At 43.1% G+C, this 25910-nt stretch overlaps 1 protein-coding gene across 1 annotated transcript; it reads right to left on the minus strand.

The window, feature by feature from the left end:
• Positions 1–278: 278 nt before the first annotated feature.
• On the minus strand, positions 279–24380 carry LOC135051069 (gastricsin-like). The gene is made up of 9 exons (XM_063957249.1): positions 24325–24380; positions 23581–23722; positions 21903–22020; positions 20871–21001; positions 12897–13096; positions 8387–8494; positions 7677–7824; positions 6275–6373; positions 279–565 (listed from the first exon to the last, which is right to left on the minus strand). The coding sequence occupies exons 1-9, from the start codon at positions 24378–24380 to the stop codon at positions 413–415; spliced, it is 1155 nt and encodes a 384-aa protein (XP_063813319.1). The 3' UTR covers positions 279–412.
• Positions 24381–25910: the final 1530 nt, after the last annotated feature.

Genomic DNA, 25910 nt, shown 5'->3' on the forward strand with positions numbered 1-25910 from the left:
ATGTTGGAGGGTCTGGAACTGTAACAGAATCAACTTTCCTCCCACACAATTTGGATTACGATGTCTGTGCTACTGTATAAGAATAAGAGCAATAGTGACAAAATCTCTGCATTTTGCTCATATGCAGAACAAAAGTAATGTGGAAAATGTTGGCATAGAATAGATAATGGACTACAATCCTGTGTTCATATCCTGTAATTAGTGCTTCCTCAATCAATGACTACAGGAAACAAAGATAAAAAAAAAACAATTCAAAAATTTCAATTTTGTATCCAGTTTATTGTCAGAAACAGTTTAGAAAGAAAAGAAATTGTCAGAAGAAAATTGTGATGTAGTAGATTGATGTCTCTTGTCAGATATACAGTAATGATGTCATATCCTGTTTTACACCCTGGTGTTAACAGTAGGCGACCTATGCCACGGGAGCAAAGCCAACCTGGTTGTTTCCAAAGTCGTAAACTGAATAATACTGCCTCAGGAAAACATCTCCCAGAATCCACAGTGGGTCTCCATTCTGAGCTGGAAGGCTGATGCTCAGGAAGTTGGCAGAGCAGTATCCGTTCTCCTACAATGAGTAATATAGGTAACCATCATTTTTTGCTTGATATTATTTTATTTAACATACTGTTATGTATGTATGTAGGTATAACAGACTGTATGCCTAATTAAGAAAAGTCAACTATTCTGCTGTACTATATCTGTATATGCAAAGCTAATTCTGATAGGTAACTAGAACTGAAACATTATTGCATAGTATGTGATTCTGAAGTAGTTTTTTTTGTTTAGTTTTGAAGCATATAGACCCAGTTTAATGTTTGTGGAATGCCTGGTTGTTTTTGTAAGGTAATTTATTGCCTGGCATTTGAGGGGGTGGGGTGTGGCTACAGATTTCAATTATTAGTTTCGCTTGTAGTAGTCTTCTACTTAAGTTCAATGGTGTAGGCTGTGCAAAGCCGTTTGGCTGTGCATTTAATATCTAAGCGTGCATTTTTATCAAAGCATGATAAAATTGTCACATAACAGCAGCGTTCCATCAGCGTTCAATCGAAATGAAAAAGAAGGAAAACAGAAGCACACCAATCTAACAAAACAAAGAAAACTGAAGAACTAATAACAAATGTGAGTCACTTCTCAGATCACACACCTCCTGATTGTTGCATCTGATTAAATAGCACGGAACTACCTTACTTGAACAATTCAAAAACCATCCATTTCACCTACAATTGCTTGTATCTGTATTACAGGTTGAGTCTCCCTTATCCAAAATGCCTGGGACCAGACGTATTTTGGATATCGGATTTTTCCGTATTTTGGAATAATTGCATACCATAATGAGATATCATGGTGATGGGACCTAAATCTAAGCACAGAATGCATTTATGTTTCATATACACCTTATACACACAGCCTGAAGGTCATTTTATCCAATATTTTTTATAACTTTGTGCATTAAACAAAGTGTGTGTACATTCACAGAATTCATTCATGTGTCATATACACCTTATACACACAGTCTGAAGGTCATTTAATACAATATTTTTAATAACTTTGTGTATTAAACAAAGTTTGTATACATTGAGCCATCAGAAAACAAAGTTTTCATTATCTCACTCTCACTCAAAAAATTCCGTATTTCGGAATATTTCGTATTTCGGAATATTTGGATATGGGATACTCAACTTGTGTTGTAATTTTGTTTTTTGAAGCACAGCTGCACCAATGCAATTTTACCTGCAAACACTTAAAACATCTAACATAATTACCATCGCTTCTTAAACCTCTCACAATCCTTTCATTTCTTACACTCCAAATACATTTCTGCACCCACTTTATCTACGCTTTTGACTAATTTCATACTAAATCTACACCCATTGAGCCTACACTGCTTTTCTCATCTGCATTTCTGCAATTCTTCTGCTCGGATTCCCTTACAGCCTCCACTCCTACTTCCACTTTCTCTCAACCTATTTACCTACTTAACACTATGTCAAGGTTTTCTTATACTCCCCACATCACTCAGTGTCTACCTAATAATGTATCTTTATCCTTCCCCCCTAGTCTCCTACACCTCCTCCTCCCTCCCCTCCTCTGTCTCCCCTCCATCCCTCTGTTTCCTTCCACCTCATTTCCTGTTACCCCACTTTCATTCACCTCTGCCCCATGGTCCTGCTACCCCACAACTCAGCCCTGCTCCCTCTCTCCCTTCCCTATCACCTCCCCACACCCCCATTCACATCACACTGACCTCCCTCCCTGCCCACCTCCTGCAGTTTCCCCTCCTAGCTAAGGCACCTGTACCATCACTACTCTCTCATCATCCCTGCCCTCAAAGTTAATCTCACCTCATCGCTACAGCAACCCTGATAATCTCATTCACATATTTCCCACAAACTCATACCCCCTATCCTGTGCCCTCTGGAATGCCAGATCTGTTTGTAACAAACTGGTCCCCACTCATGACCTTTTCATTTCCAACTCCCTACACCTACTAGCCATTACTGAAACTTGGATTACGCCCTCTGACACTACTTCTCCTGCTGCTCTCTCTGTTGGGGGCCTCACATTCACACACACACCCCGACCTGGGGGTCGCCATGGGGGTGGTGTTGGGGTCCTTTTACCTTCTAGTTACTCCTACCAACTCATACCACCAGAACCATCCCATACATTCTCTACATTTGAGGTCCATGACATACGCCTCTTCCAACCAGTACATCTTAGCTTAGCTGTCATTTACCGCCCCCCTGGCACTGCTTCCAAATTTATCAACAACTTTGCTTCCTGGCTTCCTCACTTCCTCTCTTCTGACATTCCCTCCATTATCCTAGGCGATTTCAACATCCCTATTGACATCCCCACACAATCCCCGGCCTCTGATCTCCTTAACCTCACCTCTTCACTTGGTCTCCCCCAGTGGACCTCCTCACCCTCCCATGTGAATGGGAGCTCACTGGATCTGGTCTTCACTCACCGCTGTGATATTTCTGATTTTTCAAACTTTCCATTTCCACTCTCTGACCACCACCTGCTTTCCTTTAACCTATCTCTCTCGACTTCCCCATCTCTACCTCCTAAGGCTACCATCACTAAGCGTAACATTGAAGCTATTGACACCACATTCCTTTCCTCCCTGTTTGACTCACTTCTCTCTCCTATTCTCTCTCACTCATGCCCTGAACAAGCCACTTCCACATACAATGCATCCCTTACTTCTGCTCTTGACTCTGTTGCTCCATCAACCACTATTCACCCTCGCAAATTAACACCTCCACTCTGGCACACCAAATGCACCAGATATCTGCAAAAATGCTCACGTACTGCTGAGCGACACTGGAGGAAATCACGCTCTAAGGCAGACTTCCTCCATTTCAAACAAGAACCTCATCTCCTCCCAGTCTTCCAACCCCCGGCGCCTCTTTGCCACTCTCAACTCACTCCTCTGTCCACCTCCACCTCGTCTCCCTTCCTCACTCTCTGCTCTTGACTTTGCCATGTACTTCACATCCAAAATTGACTCCATACGTCAGGACATCACATCACAACAGATCATTAGTAACCAGCCTTCTCCCATCCCTTACCAACCCTCCCCATCCCTCGCACCAACTCTGACATCTTTCTCCCATGCATCTGGAGAGGAAGTCATGGCCCTCATTCGTTCCTGTCCCCTCACCACCTCCCCACTTGACCCTATCCCCTCTCGCCTCCTCTGCTACCTCTCTCCTTCTTCTTGTTCCCATCTTTCCCACCTTCTCAATCTCTCCCTCTCATCAGGCACTGTCCCCTCTGCCTTCAAGCATGCACTCATCTCTCCTATTCTTAAAAAACCTACCCTTGATCCAAACACTCTCTCCAACTACCGACCCATCTCTCTCCTCCCTTTTGCCTCCAAACTCCTTGAGCGTATTGTCTACAACCGCCTTACTTCCTTTCTTTCCTCACACTCACTGCTTGACCCATTCCAGTCTGGCTTCCGTCCTCTCCACTCCACTGAAACTGCCCTTACAAAAGTATGCAATGACCTGCATGTTGCTAAATCTAAGGGACACTACTCTCTACTTATTCTACTTGATCTCTCTGCTGCTTTTGACACTGTGGACCATCCTCTCCTACTGCAAATCCTTCACTCCATTGGTCTGCGTGACACTGCCCTCTCTTGGCTGTCTTTCTACCTTTTTGACCGTTCATTCTCTGTCTCCTCTCATGACTCCACCTCCCCCTCACTTCCACTAACTGTAGGGGTACCCCAAGGTTCTGTCCTTGGTCCTCTTCTCTCTCTATACGTCCTCACTAGGTAAGCTCATTAGTTCTTTTGGTTTCCAATATCATCTCTATGCTGATGACACTCAAATCTATCTTTCCTCTCCAGACCTCTCCCCTGCTCTCCTCACTCGTATCTCCAACTATCTCTCTGCTACCTCTTTCTGAATGTCCCAGCGCTTTCTTAAACTTAACATGTCTAAGACCGAGCTGATCATCTTCCCTCCCTCCCGCATAACCTCACCTCCTTCAATCTCATTATCTATTAATGGCACTACTATCTCCTCTAGCCCCCAAGTGCGCTGTCTTGGAGTAATCCTTGACTCCTCCCTCTCCTTCAAACCACACATTCAGCACCTCTCACAAACCTGCCGTTTTCATCTAAAAAATATTTCCAGGATCAGACCCTTTCTGACCCAGGATGCTACTGAGACTCTTATCCACTCACTGGTCATCTCCAGACTGGACTACTCTAATCTCCTCCTGACTGGCATTCCTGACAAATACCTCTCTCCACTCCAATCTATCCTCAATGCTGCTGCCCGGCTTATTTTCCTCACCAAACGCACTATGTCCACCTCTCCTCTCTTACTAGAACTTCATTGGCTCCCCTTCCCTTTCAGAATCCATTTCAAGCTTCTCACACTTGCTTACAAAGCCCTCACCCACTCCTCTCCCATCTACATCTCTGACCTTATCTCCCTTTACACTCCCACACACCCTCTTCGCTCTGCTAATGCACGCCAACTCTCCTGCCTACGGATTACTTCCTCCCACTCCTACCTCCAAGATTTTTCACGTGCTACACCACTTCTCTGGAATTCCCTACCTCTCCCCCTCAGACTCTCCACCTCTCTACAAAACTTCAAACGGGCTCTCAAGACCCACTTCTTCACCAAACCCAGCCAAATCTCATCCTAAACCTCTGTTCCATGCTCTCTATGTACCCCATCTGTCTCACCCCTGTCAGTCTACCCCTACCCTTTAGAATGTAAGCACTCACGAGCAGGGCCCTCTTCCCTCATGTGCTTATCCTTTTCTTACTCTAATAATATTCAACTGCACCAAATCCAGCAGTCTGCTGCCACCTGATACTTATTCCAGTGTCATCTGCTGATGTAGCTATGTTTATTTACCCTGTACTTGTCCTATATTGTCGTCAACTGTAAGTTGCTGTTTTCCTGCTTGATTATTTGTTTATGTACTTTGTAATTGGGCGCTGCGGAACCCTTGTGGCGCCATATAAATAAAGGATAATAATAATAATAATCTGAGTATCTAAAGAAAATACAGTATATGTACTATATGTCCAGCATCTGTAGTGAAAGATAAGGCGTATGTGGAATTGGATATTCATTGTTTCTAAGTTTGGAATTGGAGTTAGAACATACAACAAATGCATTTTTCCAAGAAAGGCCACATTTATGGTACTATTGCCTAAGGCAGGCATTCCCAACCACAGTCCTCAAGGCACACAACAGTGCAGGTTTTAGTGATATCCAGGCTTCAACACAGGTGACTTAATTAGTAGCTCAGTTATTTTTATTTAACCATCTGTGCTGCAGCCTGGATATCACTAAAACCTGCACTGTTGGTGTGCCATGAGGACCGTGGTTGGGAATGCCTGGCCTAAGGATTCGCATTTCGGATCTTTAAGCAACTGCTGCAGAGCCCCTGCCAGTTAACAGCACATTGTGAGCCTCAGTTACTATAGGTTTAGGAACAATCCAGCTAAAAGCAGGGAATTTGCACCTAGACCACAGGTTCTCAAACTCGGTCCTCAGGACCCCACACGGTGCATGTTTTGCAGGTCTCCTCACAGAATCACAAGTGAAATAATTAGCTCCACCTGTGGATCTTTTAAAATGTGTCAGTGAGTAATTAATACACCTGTGCACCTGCTGGGTTACCTGCAAAACATGCACTGTGTGGGGTCCTGAGGACCGAGTTTGAGAACCACTGACCTAGACAAACCATGTTAAGATGCAGATAGCAGATAGAATAAGTATGACTTTACCTGAACGATGTAAGCAGATGGTGGCAATGGGAAAGATACACCATTCATAGTGAAGCTCAAAGTTGGCATATTTTGAAGATTGTTGCAGTTAACATAATACTAAAAAGGAAAACAGTGTAAACTTGAGGTACAAAACAAACATATTTATCAAGAAGTACGGTTATGTACAGTAAGTATAGTCTATGCTAGGTAAAATATGTGTACAGTGCCAACATGCAATCTATATGCAACATATCTCTGCAAACTACAGAGGAAGCAATTTGCAAGGTGCAAAACCATTGTGTCACAGGCCAAATGACAAGTACAGTAAATCTAGGGTATGTGCTCCTCCCACATTGTGTGCATGGGAATAAATGCATATATTTGCCTGTATTCAGTTGTATGCATCCTGATTCTCCTGTAAACTTATGTGCATGCTTTATTTGCTACTAGTTATTTTCATAAGGGCATCCCTCCACCAACCTTATACTAGGGGGCAAAAGATACACCTGAAAACAGATATGGAGCTTAATCCCTATGGCTTGGATAAAGTGAAGAACAGAAACAGCCAGGATTGCACATCTAAGGGACTGTCACAAACATACCAGTGAGAGGAGCATGTAATGTGCAGTTGGTGAACCCACATGGTATTACTGCATTTATGCTATTAGTTTGTACTGAGTATTTGTATACAATATAAGGCTGCTTTTTTCATCCACTACTTGCTTAGGTGATTTATTAACCCATGTTGAGGCATCAGGAATCCCAGTAGGGCAACACATAAAGTCTGACCTACAGATTGGCCAGTCAGCTGGCAAAGAGCTCCATATTATATATAGATTTGTCCTCCTTCATCTTTAAAAAGCTTGTCTAGTCGAGCCTAGTAATGAGCTCATTTACTAACGCAGAGCGCCATTTCCCCAAAGCTGCATTTGCAGCAAATAAGACGATCAAGCAGGCTTTGCTGACTAAAGTGTTATGCAGCATGCTTATATTCTGTGTGTGACCGCAGCTGTATCTGCATACAAAATGCCACGTTACAGTGTTTTCCAGGAAAATCAGCAGGGGCTGCTTGTGCATCTTATTCGTATAGCATTGCGAATAAGACTATGTCTGACGGGCGTTCATCACCAGCGACCCCCCGCTATTGTTTGCCACTACTGGCATTTGCAAGTGTGTAGGTCCCCCGCCAGGTCCCGTCATCACATCACATTGTTGGTGAGTCGTCTAGTGTGTACACACTTTAAGGATCAGGACAGACTGAGTTTTTTAGATAAACAGTTTTGATTATTTTAAAATATGAACGTAATTGGCTTGGCTCAACATTTTTGCTTATGAGCACCCTTCGCTCCATTGGTGATATCTAATGTGTACATGTTACAAGACCTAAGTAAAATGTTGTATAATAGTATTTTATTCTTACTCCTCCATTCTGAGTCTGTTGAATGCCAAGGTATGGCAGGAGCTGTTGCATGTATGGTGAAGGGATGTTGAGCTGGGTGGTTCCAGTATCTACAATGGCCTGGCAACCATTGCTACACCAGCCGGTAGCTTGTCCATTGATGGAAAATCTGGAGAAATAAACATTATTTTAGTAAAAAAGGCAAAATACATGAATATTGGACTACACTGCAACCCCAGCTCTGCAACTGCCACTGGCAAGGAAGTCCAGCATCAGAGCATTTTGTACCTAATGGAGTGGGTCATGTTGGGGGGTATGTGACATGTGCGGTACATCCATTTCAGACTTGGACAAATGCCAGTTGCTAGTTCACCATCATGAATAAAACATGTATGCTGTAAGTCTCCATTTCTACCAGACAATGCACTAAAATGCACTGTCCCTTTTACTGGGGAGTTCATTGTAGCAAAGAAATCATGTGATGTCATCTAACTATTCACCATTACAATTATTGTCTGACATCAAGGCAGAGCTGGATTAAAGTTTGTGGGGGCCCCAGGACAACTAACTTCTGGGGGGGCCTACCAATGATATTGTCTACATAATATGACTCAGAATTAGACCCCATGTCAGCTCTGCTATAATTTCAATGGTATAATTCTGAAACAGTTGCAACTATGATGCATAGGGTGGTTTGTTAAGGTCAAATTAGGGAATTACAGGAAACTTACTCCTGAAGAGCAATCTGCCAGTAGAGTTGGTTTGAGAGTGGCACCCAGCTGATCTGGCCAGTGTAGAGGTTGGTATTCACGCCTCCAAAAGTAACTTCACCTGATTGGCTGCAGAAAAAGAGAAGTATAAGTACATTAGTATAGTATGATAGCAAAGTATGTCATATTAATGTTAATTTAGCTGTTATCATAGAAGTATAAATAAAAACACATATTTACAAAAAAATACAAATGCTTACAGAGAAATTAGTGAGTGGCTGTGGGAATAGGAGTACACTTGTGGCCTTTTTCCATGTGTCTGTATAATATAAATAGGGGTATCTTTATGTTTTTTAAAGTCAAAGCTAATGGTGTGTACACACGGTGAGATATTTTCTTACGATTTTGACTATATAGTCAAAATCGTAAGAAAAGTTAGTGCAGATCGCAAGGTGAAAGTCACCTTGCGATCCCGATTCGATGCCGCGGTCGGCATCGCAAGCCTAAATAGACTGTGCTGGGAAGTCAATTTTGACTATCTCTATAGAAGAGATAGTCAAAATTTACACTTAGCCAAAATCGCACATAAGGCAGTATCGCAAGCACAGTCATTATGTGCATGCGATGCCGACCTAGCCCCTGTCGCATAGTGAGAATCGGGCATAGCCCGAATCTCACCGTGTGTATGGGCCATAAGACTTAACGTACTTCAAACCGCTTTTATCATTGGACTTTCTTATACAGTTGAGGGCATTGGGCTGCAAGCAGGCCCGGCGCTACCCGCTCAGCGAAGGGATGCAGTGCAGGGAGGCGCTGGGACGGAGAGGCGCTCCCCCTGCTCTGCATTCCTTCCCTGCTGCGCGGTCCTGTCCCCACTGCTGCTGCTGCTGCTGCCAGTGCTGTGTCTGTCACTGTATGACAGGCACTGGCAGCGGGCACCTGCAGCATGAAAAGCTTCCTCCCTCCCTTCTCCTCCCCTCACCTGTGACAGCGCCGAGTACGGGACACAAGGGGGCGGAGCTACACGGGCCGGAAGGGGGCGGAGCTACACGGACCAGGCTGCTGTACAGAGGGAGACTGGCTTAGGTAAGTGGAGGGTGAGAGAGAACTTGAAGTGTGTATGTGACGTGTGTGTATATGGTGGGTCACCGTGGGTGTATATATGTGTGAATTGTGTGTGTGTGTGTGTGAGGTATGTCTGTGCGCGCGCTTTATGGACGCTACTACTGAGGGGGCATTACATGTAAGAACGCTACTACTACTGGGAGGGGCATTACATATAAGGACGCTATTACTACAGGGGTGCACTACGTATAAGGACGCTACTACTACTGGCGGGGCATTACGTATAAGGACGCTACTACTACTGTGGGGGGCATTCCGTATAAGAACGCTACTACTACTGGGGGGCATTACGTATAAGGACGCTACTACTACTGTGGGGGGCATTACGTATAAGGAGGCTATTACTACAGGGGTGCACTACGTATAAGGACGCTACTACTACTGGCGGGGCATTACGTATAAGGACGCTACTACTACTGTGGGGGGCATTACGTATAAGAACGCTACTACTACTGGGAGGGGCATTACGTATAAGGACGCTATTACTACAGGGGTGCACTACGTATAAGGACGCTACTACTACTGGCGGGGCATTACGTATAAGGACGCTACTACTACTGTGGGGGGCATTACGTATAAGAACGCTACTACTATTGGGGGGCATTACGTATAAGGACGCTACTACTACTGGCGGGGCATTACGTATAAGGACGCTACTACTACTGTGGGGGGCATTACGTATAAGGACGCTACTACTACTGGCGGGGCATTACGTATAAGGACGCTACTACTACTGTGGGGGGCATTACGTATAAGAACGCTACTACTACTGGGAGGGGCATTACATATAAGGACGCTATTACTACAGGGGTGCACTACGTATAAGGACGCTACTACTACTGGCGGGGCATTACGTATAAGGACGCTACTACTACTGTGGGGGGCATTACGTATAAGAACGCTACTACTATTGGGGGGCATTACGTATAAGGATGCTACTACTACTGTGGGGGGCATTACGTATAAGAACGCTACTACTACTGGGGGGCATTACGTATAAGGACGCTACTACTACTGTGGGGGGCATTACGTATAAGGACGCTACTACTACTGGGGGTGCACTACGTATAAGGACGCTACTACTACTGTGGGGGGCATTACGTATAAGGACGCTACTACTACTGGGGGCATTACGTATAAGAACGCTACTACTACTGGGGGTGCACTACGTATAAGGACGCTACTACTACTGGGTGGCATTTTGTATAAGGATGCTACTATTACTATTACTGGGGTGCATTACATATAAGGACGCTACTACTACGGGTGGGGCATTACGTATAAGATTAATAAGATTGTACTACATTGTGGCGTAATTTTAAATGGGGGTACTACTGTGTGGCCATGCCCCTTACTTGTGAGACCACAACCCTTTTCCCGGCGCGCGCTAAAGGAATATTGGAGGGCGCAAATTTATAGTTTGCAGGGGGGCGCCGAACACCCTAGCACCGGCCCTGGCTGCAAGGTACCAGGAAATGGTTGGAACAACACCATTTTTGGGAACCAACATTGTACATACTCCCTCATATGCCATAGAATTACCTAGCTTGTCCTTCCTTGTTGCAGTGACAGGTATTTACCCTGCTCACACACTCCATGCTGGCATCATTCATGAATGCTAAACATGTGCGCAGACAATTGCAGTCGGCAAGAAGATGTCTGAGCTCAAGTGTTGAAACTGTTTCATGCCATATACATACAGTGCAGCTATAGCGTGACATGAATGAACAGTTCAGCCAGGGACAGATTTCAAGTCTGATCCCTAGGCAATGTTTATGTAGGGATTTTAGGATGGAGGCTTCTAGTTCAAGATATTTTTTGTTTAATTTTTATAATTCTTCTGGGTGTTGGCAAAAAGTGTGCTGATATCTACATGCCTGCCAGCATAAATAAATCTATGATTATCTTAATTATGTGTAGACGTATTTATTTTATAGCATGTGGCAGAGATTGAGGTAAGGAAGATGTGGTGGGAGGGAGCAAACAGTAACAATAGCCCAGGGGGCTAAATATTTGAGTACATCTCTGCTTGCAGCCATAATTTTAAAAAAAAGGACATAGTTTACTACTCCCATAATAAAGCACAAATAATGTTTGAGTTGAATTCTTGTTTACACACAATATTGTATAAGTAAATAATGGGATGGGAAAAAAGGCACATTATAAGAAACTAAATTATGGCAAGCACTTTTCAAAAATACTGCCAAAGAAAAACCCAGACCTGTTTTTATTTTGGAACTAAATAAGCATCTCTTTGTTCTGAATGTATTTCTCAATTTCTGGGCCATTTGATTAATTAATTAATGAATCTGCACAAATACATACTTAAATATTTATCAGTTATTGTCAGTAGATGTTGGACATTTGTGTTTAATTATAATAATCCTATATAATAAGAGGCTGACGCTGCTCCTCACCTCTATGGAGGGAATTCAAGTGTTTTGCACACTGGCGGCCACTAGATGGCGCCCAACAGAGCAATTCTAGTGTTGCTCTGCTCGGATGTGCACAGCCACCGGCGCTGACAATACTGTTATGTTGTTGCGTCATTTTGACAGCCTGAAAACTAGTATAGTATATTAATATATGCAACAATTGTCAAGACAATAATGTCTTTTGAGTATATGACATTCAATTGCATTAATATACTGTATAAAAATAGTTTAATGTGAGTGACTTCCACATATAGAGGGAGATAGAGGGAGATGTATTAAACCTTCTGAAAAGGACCTGTGCCCATAGCAACCAAGCAGCTTATAGCTATCATTTATAACGTGCATTTTATAAAATGATAACTAGAAACTGATTGGTTACTATTGGCAACTTCTTCCCCTGTCCTTTTTAGAAGGTTTGATACATCACCCCCTTAGTATTAATATTATCATTCCACACCCGTACACTACCCCTACTCTTTCTCTATGCTATTGTGGGGTATTAATATAAACACTCATCAAATGTACACATGGTACATATAGTAGCGATTTACAGCTGGGTGCATCTTGAGATGTATGTAACTGCGCATATGCATCTAAATGCACTTTTTTATGAAAGTGCCTTGTCCTGCTTATATCCAGGTGCTATCAAGAGCCCAATGTGAGTAACAGCATCCAATGGTAATGAGCACAACCTTTCATGTTTGTTCAGCAAAATGGTAATGCAGGCACCCAGGTACTAATCATGTCTATAGCAGCAATACATTTATATTTTCTTGATTGAATCTCTTCATGATAGCATACAGATATAGCAGAGTTTATTGCTGTGAAAGTACACCATGACAAATAAATGCCATATCTGAAATTAAATGCCAGGGATTTCCCATTATCCTTGAACTTTCTGTTCACTGCTGCAGACTCTACTCCATCTATTAATTTCTTTTATGGCATATAAACAGAGACAAACCGCATACCTGCCAAGGTAGACACTGAACATGGGCTGGTTCAGGAGATTCTCCTGCAGTATTCCTTGCATAACAGTGCTAGCTCCACCCACTGACAGGCCAGGATAAGCCAATCCCAGTATACCATCAAATGGAGAATAATAGAAGTTGCCACTGGGTTCTGTAATGGTCAATCCAATTTCTTGGTTTGTTATAGTAAGACCTTGAATCTAGGGAAATGGAATCAAAATAAATAAATTAGTAATTAAATTTGGAAATGCTGCTATACATACAGTAGCTTAAGGCAGACACACCCTGCAATATAGGCGGCAGTATAGGGCTGTTTAATGGACTTAAAACATAACCTCAGTAACTGATAAATTAATATACTTATCAAAATATTTGTGATCAGTAGGTGACAATTATGGGCTTGTGCGTGAGGGTGTGTATACGCAGTTGTCTTCCGGCCACAATAAAAAGGCACCAGTGAGGCCGGGAGAGATATAGTTGTGTGCCCAAATTGGACATTTGTCCTAGAGTAGGGGTTAAACCCTTTAATTTGACATGTGTGGACAGCTTCATAAAAGAATATCTGAAAGTAAAGGTGTTTCACTGCTCTTTGCTGTTGCGGGTATAAGCCAGAGACACCCATATAATAGTGATGAGCGGGTTCGGTTCCTCGGAATCCGAACCCCCCCGAACTTCACGCTTTTTACACGGGTCCGAGGCAGACTCGGATCTTCCCGCCTTGCTCGGTTAACCCGAGCGCGCCCGAACGTCATCATCCCGCTGTCGGATTCTCGCGAGGCTCGGATTCTATCGCGAGACTCGGATTCTATATAAGGAGCCGCGCGTCGCCGCCATTTTCACACGTGCATTGAGATTGATAGGGAGAGGACGTGGCTGGCGTCCTCTCCGTTTATAGAGAAGAGAGTAGAGAGTTAGAGACACTATTTACTAATTTTGGGGAGCATATTAGGACTGGAGTACTACTACTTGCTGATAGTGTGACCAGTGACCATTGAACACCAGTTTAATTAATCCGTTCTCTGCCTGAAAAAAAACGATACACAGTGTGACACAGTCACATACCATATCTGTGCTCAGCCTCAGTGTGCTGCATCGTCATATGTAATACTGTATATCTGACTGTGCTGAGTGCTCACTGCTCACACAGCTTAATTGTGGGGGAGACTGGGGAGCAGTTAGAGCAGGAGTACATAAATAATATATTTTAAGTACAGTGCACACTTTTGCTGCCAGAGTGCCACACTGCCAGTGTGACTGACCAGTGACCACACTGACCACCAGTATATTGTGATTGTCTGCTTGGGACGGAGTACTACTTGCTGATAGTGTGACCAGTGACCAGTGACCACCACCAGTTTAATTAATCCGTTCTCTGCCTGAAAAAAAACGATACACAGTGTGACACAGTCACATACCTTATCTGTGCTCAGCCCAGTGTGCTGCATCATATGTAATACTGTATATCATTATCTGACTGTGCTGAGTGCTCACTGCTCACACAGCTTAATTGTAGGGGAGACTGGGGAGCAGTTATAGCAGGAGTACATATTTTAAGTACAGTGCACACTTTTGCTGCCAGAGTGCCACTGCCAGTGTGACTGACCAGTGACCACTGACCACCAGTATATTGTGATTGTCTGCTGACCACCAGTATATTGTGATTGTCTGTCTGAAAAAGTTAAACACTCGTCGTGTGGTGTTTTTATAAACGCATTCTGCAGACAGTGTCCAGCAGGTCCGTCATTACATAATATATACCTGTCCGGCTGCAGTACTAGTGTGATATATATATATATTTTAATTTTATCTCATTATCATCCAGTCTATATTAGCAGCAGACACAGTACGGTAGTCCACGGCTGTAGCTACCTCTGTGTCGGCAGTCGCTCGTCCATCCATAATTGTATACCACCTACCCGTGGTTTTTTTTTTTCTATCTTCTTGATACTAGTAGCTTACTTTAGGAGTCTGCAGTGCTGACAGACAGTGTCCAGCAGGTCCGTCATTACATAATATATACCTGTCCGGCTGCAGTACTAGTGTGATATATATATATATATATATATTTTAATTTTATCTCATTATCATCCAGTCTATATTAGCAGCAGACACAGTACGGTAGTCCACGGCTGTAGCTACCTCTGTGTCGGCAGTCGCTCGTCCATCCATAATTGTATACCACCTACCCGTGGTTTTTTTTTTTCTATCTTTTTGATACTAGTAGCTTACTTTAGGAGTCTGCAGTGCTGACAGACAGTGTCCAGCAGATCCGTCATTACATAATATATACCTGTCCGGCTGCAGTACTAGTGTGATATATATATATATTTTAATTTTATCTCATTATCATCCAGTCTATATTAGCAGCAGACACAGTACGGTAGTCCACGGCTGTAGCTACCTCTGTGTCGGCAGTCGCTCGTCCATCCATAATTGTATACCACCTACCCGTGGTTTTTTTTTTCTTCTATCTTCTTGATACTAGTAGCTTACTTTAGGAGTCTGCAGTGCTGACAGACAGTGTCCAGCAGGTCCGTCATTACATAATATATACCTGTCCGGCTGCAGTACTAGTGTGATATATATATATATTTTAATTTTATCTCATTATCATCCAGTCTATATTAGCAGCAGACACAGTACGGTAGTCCACGGCTGTAGCTACCTCTGTGTCGGCAGTCGCTCGTCCATCCATAATTGTATACCACCTACCCGTGGTTTTTTTTTTTCCTATCTTTTTGATACTAGTAGCTTACTTTAGGAGTCTGCAGTGCTGACAGACAGTGTCCAGCAGGTCCGTCATTACATAATATATACCTGTCCGGCTGCAGTACTAGTGTGATATATATATATTTTTTAATTTTATCTCATTATCATCCAGTCTATATTAGCAGCAGACACAGTACGGTAGTCCACGGCTGTAGCTACCTCTGTGTTGGCAGTCGCTCGTCCATCCATAATTGTATACCACCTACCCGTGGGTTTTTTTTTCTATCTTCTTGATACTAGTAACTTACTTTAGGAGTCTGCAGTGCTGACAGACAGTGTCCAGCAGGTCCGTCATTACATAATATATACCTGTCCGGCTGCAGTACTAGTGTGATATATATATATATTTTAATTTTATCTCATTATCATCCAGTCTATATTAGCAGCAGACACAGTACGGTAGTCCACGGCTGTAGCTACCTCTGTGTCGGCAGTCGCTCGTCATCCATAAGTATACTAGTATCCATCCATCTCCATTGTTTACCTGAGGTGCCTTTTAGTTGTGCCTATTAAAATATGGAGAACAAAAATGTTGAGGTTCCAAAAATAGGGAAAGATCGAGATCCACTTCCACCTCGTGCTGAAGCTGCTGCCACTAGTCATGGCCGAGACGATGAAATTCCATCAACGTCGTCTGCCAAGGCCGATGCCCAATGTCATAGTACAGAGCATGTAAAATCCAAAACACCAAATATCAGTAAAAAAAGGACTCAAAAATCTAAAATAAAATTGTCGGAGGAGAAGCGTAAACTTGCCAATATGCCATTTACCACACGAAGTGGCAAGGAACGGCTGAGGCCCTGGCCTATGTTCATGGCTAGTGGTTCAGCTTCACATGAGGATGGAAGCACTCAGCCTCTCGCTAGAAAAATGAAAAGACTCAAGCTGGCAAAAGCACAGCAAAGAACTGTGCGTTCTTCGAAATCCCAAATCCACAAGGAGAGTCCAATTGTGTCGGTTGCGATGCCTGACCTTCCCAACACTGGACGTGAAGAGCATGCGCCTTCCACCATTTGCACGCCCCCTGCAAGTGCTGGAAGGAGCACCCGCAGTCCAGTTCCTGATAGTCAGATTGAAGATGTCAGTGTTGAAGTACACCAGGATGAGGAGGATATGGGTGTTGCTGGCGCTGGGGAGGAAATTGACAAGGAGGATTCTGATGGTGAGGTGGTTTGTTTAAGTCAGGCACCCGGGGAGACACCTGTTGTCCGTGGGAGGAATATGGCCATTGACATGCCTGGTGAAAATACCAAAAAAATCAGCTCTTCGGTGTGGAAGTATTTCAACAGAAATGCGGACAACATTTGTCAAGCCGTGTGTTGCCTTTGTCAAGCTGTAATAAGTAGGGGTAAGGACGTTAACCACCTCGGAACATCCTCCCTTATACGTCACCTGCAGCGCATTCATAATAAGTCAGTGACAAGTTCAAAAACTTTGGGCGACAGCGGAAGCAGTCCACTGACCAGTAAATCCCTTCCTCTTGTAACCAAGCTCACGCAAACCACCCCACCAACTCCCTCAGTGTCAATTTCCTCCTTCCCCAGGAATGCCAATAGTCCTGCAGGCCATGTCACTGGCAATTCTGATGAGTCCTCTCCTGCCTGGGATTCCTCCGATGCATCCTTGCGTGTAACGCCTACTGCTGCTGGCGCTGCTGTTGTTGCTGCTGGGAGTCGATGGTCATCCCAGAGGGGAAGTCGTAAGACCACTTTTACTACTTCCACCAAGCAATTGACTGTCCAACAGTCCTTTGCGAGGAAGATGAAATATCACAGCAGTCATCCTGCTGCAAAGCGGATAACTGAAGCCTTGGCATCCTGGGTGGTGAGAAACGTGGTTCCGGTATCCATCATTACTGCAGAGCCAACTAGAGACTTGTTGGAGGTACTGTGTCCCTGGTACCAAATACCATCTAGGTTCCATTTCTCTAGGCAGGCGATACCGAAAATGTACACAGACCTCAGAAAAAGAGTCACCAGTGTCCTAAAAAATGCAGCTGTACCCAATGTCCACTTAACCACGGACATGTGGACAAGTGGAGCAGGGCAGGGTCAGGACTATATGACTGTGACAGCCCACTGGGTAGATGTATGGACTCCCGCCGCAAGAACAGCAGCGGCGGCACCAGTAGCAGCATCTCGCAAACGCCAACTCTTTCCTAGGCAGGCTACGCTTTTGTATCACCGGTTTCCAGAATACGCACACAGCTGAAAACCTCTTACGGCAACTGAGGAAGATCATCGCGGAATGGCTTACCCCAATTGGACTCTCCTGTGGATTTGTGGCATCGGACAACGCCAGCAATATTGTGTGTGCATTAAATCTGGGCAAATTCCAGCACGTCCCATGTTTTGCACATACCTTGAATTTGGTGGTGCAGAATTATTTAAAAAACGAGAGGGGCGTGCAAGAGATGCTGTCGGTGGCCAGAAGAATTGCGGGACACTTTCGGCGTACAGGCACCACGTACAGAAGACTGGAGCAACACCAAAAACGCCTGAACCTGCCCTGCCATCATCTGAAGCAAGAAGTGGTAACGAGGTGGAATTCAACCCTCTATATGCTTCAGAGGTTGGAGGAGCAGCAAAAGGCCATTCAAGCCTATACAACTGAGCACGATATAGGAGGTGGAATGCACCTGTCTCAAGCGCAGTGGAGAATGATTTCAACGTTGTGCAAGGTTCTGCAACCTTTTGAACTTGCCACACGTGAAGTCAGTTCAGACACTGCCAGCCTGAGTCAGGTCATTCCCCTCATCAGGCTTTTGCAGAAGAAGCTGGAGACATTGAAGGAGGAGCTAACACAGAGCGATTCCGCTAGGCATGTGGGACTTGTGGATGGAGCCCTTAATTCGATTAACAAGGATTCACGGGTGGTCAATCTGTTGAAATCAGAGCACTACATTTTGGCCACCGTGCTCGATCCTAGATTTAAAACCTACCTTGGATCTCTCTTTCCGGCAGACACAAGTCTGCTGGGGTTCAAAGACCTGCTGGTGAGAAAATTGTCAAGTCAAGCGGAACGCGACCTGTCAACATCTCCTCCTTCACATTCTCCCGCAACTGGGGGTGCGAGGAAAAGGCTCAGAATTCCGAGCCCACCCGCTGGCGGTGATGCAGGGCAGTCTGGAGCGACTGCTGATGCTGACATCTGGTCCGGACTGAAGGACCTGCCAACGATTACGGACATGTCGTCTACTGGCACTGCATATGATTCTCTCCCCATTGAAATAATGGTGGAGGATTATATGAGTGACCGCATCCAAGTAGGCACGTCAGACAGTCCGTACTTATACTGGCAGGAAAAAGAGGCAATTTGGAGGCCCTTGCACAAACTGGCTTTATTCTACCTAAGTTGCCCTCCCACAAGTGTGTACTCCGAAAGAGTGTTTAGTGCCGCCGCTCACCTTGTCAGCAATCGGCGTACGAGGTTACTTCCAGAAAATGTGGAGAAGATGATGTTCATTAAAATGAATTATAATCAATTCCTCCGTGGAGACATTGACCAGCAGCAATTGCCTCCACAAAGTACACAGGGAGCTGAGATGGTGGATTCCAGTGGGGACGAATTGATAATCTGTGAGGAGGGGGATGTACACGGTGATATATTGGAGGATGATGATGAGGTGGACATCTTGCCTCTGTAGAGCCAGTTTGTGCAAGGAGAGATTAATTGCTTCTTTTTTGGTGGGGGTCCAAACCAACCCGTCATTTCAGTCACAGTCGTGTGGCAGACCCTGTCACTGAAATGATGGGTTGGTTAAAGTGTGCATGTCCTGTTTATACAACATAAGGGTGAGTGGGAGGGCCCAAGGACAATTCCATCTTGCACCTCTTTTTTCTTTAATTTTTCTTTGCGTCATGTGCTGTTTGGGGAGTATTTTTTTGAAGGGCCATCCTGCGTGACACTGCAGTGCCACTCCTAGATGGGCCAGGTGTTTGTGTCGGCCACTAGGGTCGCTTAGCTTACTCACACAGCTACCTCATTGCGCCTCTTTTTTTTCTTCTTTGCGTCATGTGCTGTTTGGGGAGTGTTTTTTGAAGGGCCATCCTGCGTGACACTGCAGTGCCACTCCTAGATGGGCCAGGTGTTTGTGTCGGCCACTAGGGTCGCTTAGCTTACTCACACAGCTACCTCATTGCGCCTCTTTTTTTCTTTGCGTCATGTGCTGTTTGGGGAGTAGTTTTTTGAAGGGCCAGCCTGCGTGACACTGCAGTGCCACTCCTAGATGGGCCAGGTGTTTGTGTCGGCCACTAGGGTCGCTTAGCTTACTCACACAGCTACCTCATTGCGCCTCTTTTTTTCTTTGCGTCATGTGCTGTTTGGGGGGTGTTTTTTGGAAGGGCCATCCTGCGTGACACTGCAGTGCCACTCCTAGATGGGCCAGGTGTTTGTGTCGGCCACTTGGGTCGCTGAGCTTAGTCACACAGCTACCTCATTGCGCCTCTTTTTTTCTTTGCGTCATGTGCTGTTTGGGGAGTGTTTTTTGGAAGGGCCATCCTGCGTGACACTGCAGTGCCACTCCTAGATGGACCAGGTGTTTGTGTCGGCCACTTGGGTCGTTGAGCTTAGTCACACAGCTACCTCATTGCGCCTCTTTTTTTCTTTGCGTCATGTGCTGTTTGGGGAGTGTTTTTTGGAAGGGCCATCCTGCGTGACACTGCAGTGCCACTCCTAGATGGGCCAGGTGTTTGTGTCGGCCACTTGGGTCGTTGAGCTTAGTCACACAGCTACCTCATTGTGCCTCTTTTTTTCTTTGCGTCATGTGCTGTTTGGGGAGTGTTTTTTGGAAGGGCCATCCTGCGTGACACTGCAGTGCCACTCCTAGATGGGCCAGGTGTTTGTGTCGGCCACTTGGGTCGCTTAGCTTAGTCATCCAGCGACCTCTGTGCAAATTTTAGGACTAAAAATAATATTGTGAGGTGTTCAGAATAGACTGAAAATGAGTGGAAATTATGGTTTTTGAGGTTAATAATACTTTGGGATCAAAATGACCCCCAAATTCTATGATTTAAGCTGTTTTTTAGGGTTTTTTGAAAAAAACACCCGAATCCAAAACACACCCGAATCCGACAAAAAAAATTTCGGTGAGGTTTTGCCAAAACGCGTTCGAGCCCAAAACACGGCCGCGGAACCGAACCCAAAACCAAAACACAAAACCCGAAAAATTTCAAGTGCACATCCCTACCATATAACACTACTTACATAGACAGTATCATATCCAAACAAGCCAGTGACACTGCTGGCAACATTTCCACCGCCATATCCCATGCTAAAGCGTTGTCCATTGGAAGTGTAAGTGGAGGACTGGCTTGGGTTAAATGTATGGTGATTTGCTAAAAAAAAAAAAAAGGAGCATATTACATGTTAAATGACTGTCATATTTGTAGAAATGCTCCTTTTATGATCCTTTCATTTTAGAAGCTTCTGTTGAATAGGACAGAGGTTCTCAAACGCTGTCCACAAGGCACACCAATGGTCCAGGTTTTAAGTATATCCATGCTTGGCCACAGGTGACTTACAGTAATTAGCACCTCAGTCAGTTTGATTTAACCATCTGTGCTGAGCCATGTCTATACCTAAAACCTGGACTGTTGGGGTGCCTTGGGTACCATGTGTGAGAACCTCTGGAATAGGCAATGTATTCTTTCAACATTGAAAGTAGTAGAGTTTTTTTTAAATAAACTAGAACTATGAAAATGTGCAAGAAAATGATATTTACAGGAATTGCTACTTTTTCTTACAATTAGCCTCCTTTTTCTAGACTACACGATTAACTCCAAATATTATCCCCCTTTTTAAAATCTCTAACAGCCTACAGAGTTGAAATGTTTCTGTAGTACAAGAGCAACGTGGAAATTGCTTTGCATTACATACATAGGACAAGATCGAATAATGGGTAGCTAAGAGCTGGTGCAAACCTCAAACCTTTCTGAAGAGTAGAGAAGGTTGTAGATGTTTCCACATAATATAGTCAGCCCCTGAAATGTGCACTCTTTTCCCTTCTGTAAATCATTTACAAACTTCTCTTATTATTGAACTCCCTCCACCCAAGCCAAAAATATGAAGAATCAAAAATGTAACAAAAACTGGTTAAAAAAGTCAAAAGCGTATTTTCTCATTTTAATCTCTTAATCAAACAGCTAATAAAATAGTTACAGTTATTTCATCATATAAATCCAGAGATTGGTAAGGCAATGCTCCTGTAGAAAATGATTGAACATGTCAGATACTCACTGCAAGCTGTACTTGTACAGTATGTTGAAGGAACCCAGAGGTTGGAGGATCCTGTATCAAAAAGAACCACGAAGTTCTGGGGAGGAGTTCCAATGCTTATTGGCCCATAGTAATATGTCTGCAGAGCAAAGATATGTCATGTAATTAGATTAAATGTAACCGCTTAATGAAACTCGTGTTTTTAATACATATCAGTGTGTTTGGGGGCACAGACTACAAGTGCCCACCAGAAAATATTGTCCTAATGCTAAGAAAATTAGTAAATTGTTAGTACCAGTTACAAGCATATCTTCCATGAAAACTATAAAATTATTATACAATGCAATTTGTAAATGAGGATTTCTTATGTCATATGGGGTGTACTGTATGTTTGTATTTATGATATGCTTATATCAAAAATGCAATAAGGTATATGCAATTGTTTTTCTATAGCAGCAGGGTTGGAATGACATATAGGTAAATGTCATGAGAAAATCCCCAGTGGGTCCAACTGCCGAGGGCCCCTCCTCTGGGGGTCAGGTTCTGGATCATACACTTAAATTATATATTGTTTCTCTACTAGATGCTCACTACCTAGGTGGGGCAGGACCATGGGTGAACTTGGGTTTCTATGGAAACTACACCAAGATTAGCACTCCTGCCAATCAAAGTGGGTGGTCCTCTCTTTTATAGAGTGGCCCTGTTCTTTGCCACCTGTATCATCTATTTTGGTTGACCAAGTCCATCTGAGGTGGCTGACCACACCCACATTGGTGGATGACAACACTCCTTGTAGTATGGGTCCCTATCACGACATTCCCCTGGTGGGCCCTTCATGCCCCAGTCCCACACTGTATACCAGGTCCCACCACGTGAGTGGTATTTGTGCTGATCAGTTTCTCAGGTTTACAGCGCACTGGTGGTGGTAGGGAGAGGTCTCCATATGCCCAATATACAAACAATGGAATTGCAGCAAGGAGGGCAAGTGCTAGATAATTACTGCTTTATTATTGGAGGCCAATAATGCTACTGTCTAACAACAGACATCTGCACTTTCCCCACCAGCAATGCAATGTTATCTTACTACCAGTGATGTGCAGTGGGGTGAGGCAGTTGCACCAGAGGTTTAACTGTATAAAGTATATAAAAAAAAAACTACAAAGAATATGTTAGAAACATCTTATTTGTATTATTCTAATAATTTTTATAGTCAAAACTGTGGAGTAAAAAGTATATGGCAGGTGAGGCAGTGCCTCCAATGCCTATCTTTTCTGCACTTCTCTTATCAAAACTCACCAAATTTCCAGGCGTTTATACTGCTGCACCTGTGTATAATGCCCACGTGAACCCTTTGGCATATATATATTATGTGTAAATATTGCTCCGGTGCTAGCCGGCGTCTCCTGAGCCATTTACCTCACTGCACGTCCCAGCTTACTACCTTATTTATCATGTGTAATCCATATTTCTTACAGTGTAAGTACATTTCGTTAGGGCAGTCTTTCTAACTACTGCTTCATTTCTTTGTATGTAATTGGTTTGTATCATGTCATGATCTCTTCAATGTAATATGAATTTAAGCACATAATACTAATAATGATGATAATAATAATAATAATAGTCATATTTGCAAAATAGACTCTTTGGGTGTATTTTACACATATAACCAAAAAAATAAACAGAGCTGTATCTGACATACATCAAAGTACATAGATTCAGAAGCAACAGCATATCCCATGTATCTATGAGACAGATCAATCTTGTGAGACTGCAGGTACTTTCCCAGCACTCCAGCTTCCCTCATGTTCTGTCGGATGGACTTTCCCTTGGTCAGAGGAACTCTGAAAATGAGCATAAAAATCATAAATATAATTGCTGATGAGCACTATCATAGAATGTTTCGTATATTTAAGAGCTATTTACAATTCCCAATGAAATGCAGATCTGCGCAAAAGCTAAATATCTATGATAGGGAGCCTGATCTTACAATAAGCAGGAGAACAGATTTTCACAGTAGTGTGTCCATAAATTGCATTTTGCTATTACATCAATAATGCTGGCCGCTCATGTTTGGCAGCATGTGTGGAAGGCACAGGTAACACTTTATTGCTTTTATCCAGTATGGTGATAAAAAGTAAATTGGCCTCATTATCTAAGGAATGACCAATGCCAGCTGACACAAGAAACTCCTGTGTGAGGTGATCACACAAAGCTTTAATCCTGCCTCATCAAACCCACACTGCTAGCATCCCATCTCATCTGATTCGGCTTGAATAGGATGGGCTACATACTACACAAAGAACAGTTAATTTGATTGAATTGAACAAAATCACCAACAACATAATTCATTTTTTGTGTGTAAGTTTTAAAGCAACATATAACAAATGTATTAAACAAGATAATTTTCTTTTTATTAGAAGTATGCCCCGTCTGATGGACTTACCTCACAAGCCCCTCTGAGAGCTGCAAACAAACGAGAGCGAAGATTAAAATTTTCATGACTGCGGTTTTCCTCCAACCTCACCAGTAGAACCCAGCTAGTGTTTGATTCATGGGATCTACTTTTATATAGTGAAACTAGTTACATTATCAGCAAATACCACCCTACACAGTCACTGTATTGTGTTTGTTCACCTTCATGCCAAGCATAATTATGCCAAGTCAACATTACCGCCATTTGGCAAAATGTTGGGTTGCTTAAGATAAGAGCTTTACTTAAGTGATATCAAAATGCCATTTTCAATCATTAAATATACAATGTATTTAACCTTCAGGTTTATACAAAACCTGTAGGACATTTGAATGTTTTTTCTTTCTTTTCACGACATTTTTATTAGTGATTCTGTAGCTTAAAACATGTGTTTCTAATGACCTTTGTCTCACAAATGAATCACAATGAAATATGACCAGGTACAATACAACATATACAAATCTTACAATTAAGCACCATGTATAGTACAAAATATATATGTTAATCCAAATAGAACCTAAGATGTAGGACATGCCGCGCGAAAACCCAAAATCAACCACTCTATATTGGCGGATAATTGTCTGCCAATACTGTAGTTGTTGAAAAACATTTGATAAGCAAGTTCTTAGTCTGGGTGGGAAGAATTGAAATATTACTTTCCCATAGATCGAAGAATTTAGCTACTCTAGATTCTTTATCTAAGGGTGCCTCAATCCAATCCATTCAAAAAAAATATATATATTTTTTCTTTAAATAAAGAGAGTGAGGGTGTTTCTGGGTGGTTCCAGACTTGTAGGATAGTCTTCTTTAGCTGCAGAGCTCAAAATTAATACAGGTTGAGTATTCCATATCCAAATATTCCGAAATACGGAATATTCCGAAATACAGACTTTTTTTAAGTGAGAGTGAGATAGTGAAACCTTTGTTTTTTGATGACTCGATGTACACAAACTTTGTTTAATACACAAAATTATTAAAAATATTGTATTAAATTACCTTCAGGCTGTGTGTATAAGGTGTATATGAAACATAAATGCATTCTGTACTTAGATTTAGGTCCTATGACCATGATATCTCATTATGGTATGCAATTATTCCAAAATACGGAAAAATCCGATATCCAAAATACCTTTGGTCCCAAGCATTTTGGATAAGGGATTCTCAACCTGTAGTAGTTTGCTGCAACCCCAGAATACTCGTTGACCTTGGGGCAAGATACCTAGGATAGCCCATTCAGGGGTAAATGGGATGTAATTGACCAGATTTTCTATGGCATATCTATAAACTCTAAGCCAAAAGAAAAACAAACAATGGTTATTTACTTGCACCCAAAAACAACAGCTGCCCAGTTACACTTCAGAGCCACACTCCTCTCTAACTCAATGTAAAACAAAAAAGAAATAGAACTCAGGCTCTGTTTGAAGGAAATAGAGTCTCAAATGTCCTTCTTCACAATAACAGATAATTTGTGAAATCAGTCTCTGCTTATTTGTAGACAGGAAATGAGTGTAATTATTGCAATTCTGTACTAAATATAGGCTTGAGGTGAAGGTATACCA

Source organism: Pseudophryne corroboree, chromosome 2 (assembly GCF_028390025.1).
Source record: "Pseudophryne corroboree isolate aPseCor3 chromosome 2, aPseCor3.hap2, whole genome shotgun sequence".
Lineage (NCBI taxonomy): Eukaryota > Metazoa > Chordata > Amphibia > Anura > Myobatrachidae > Pseudophryne > Pseudophryne corroboree.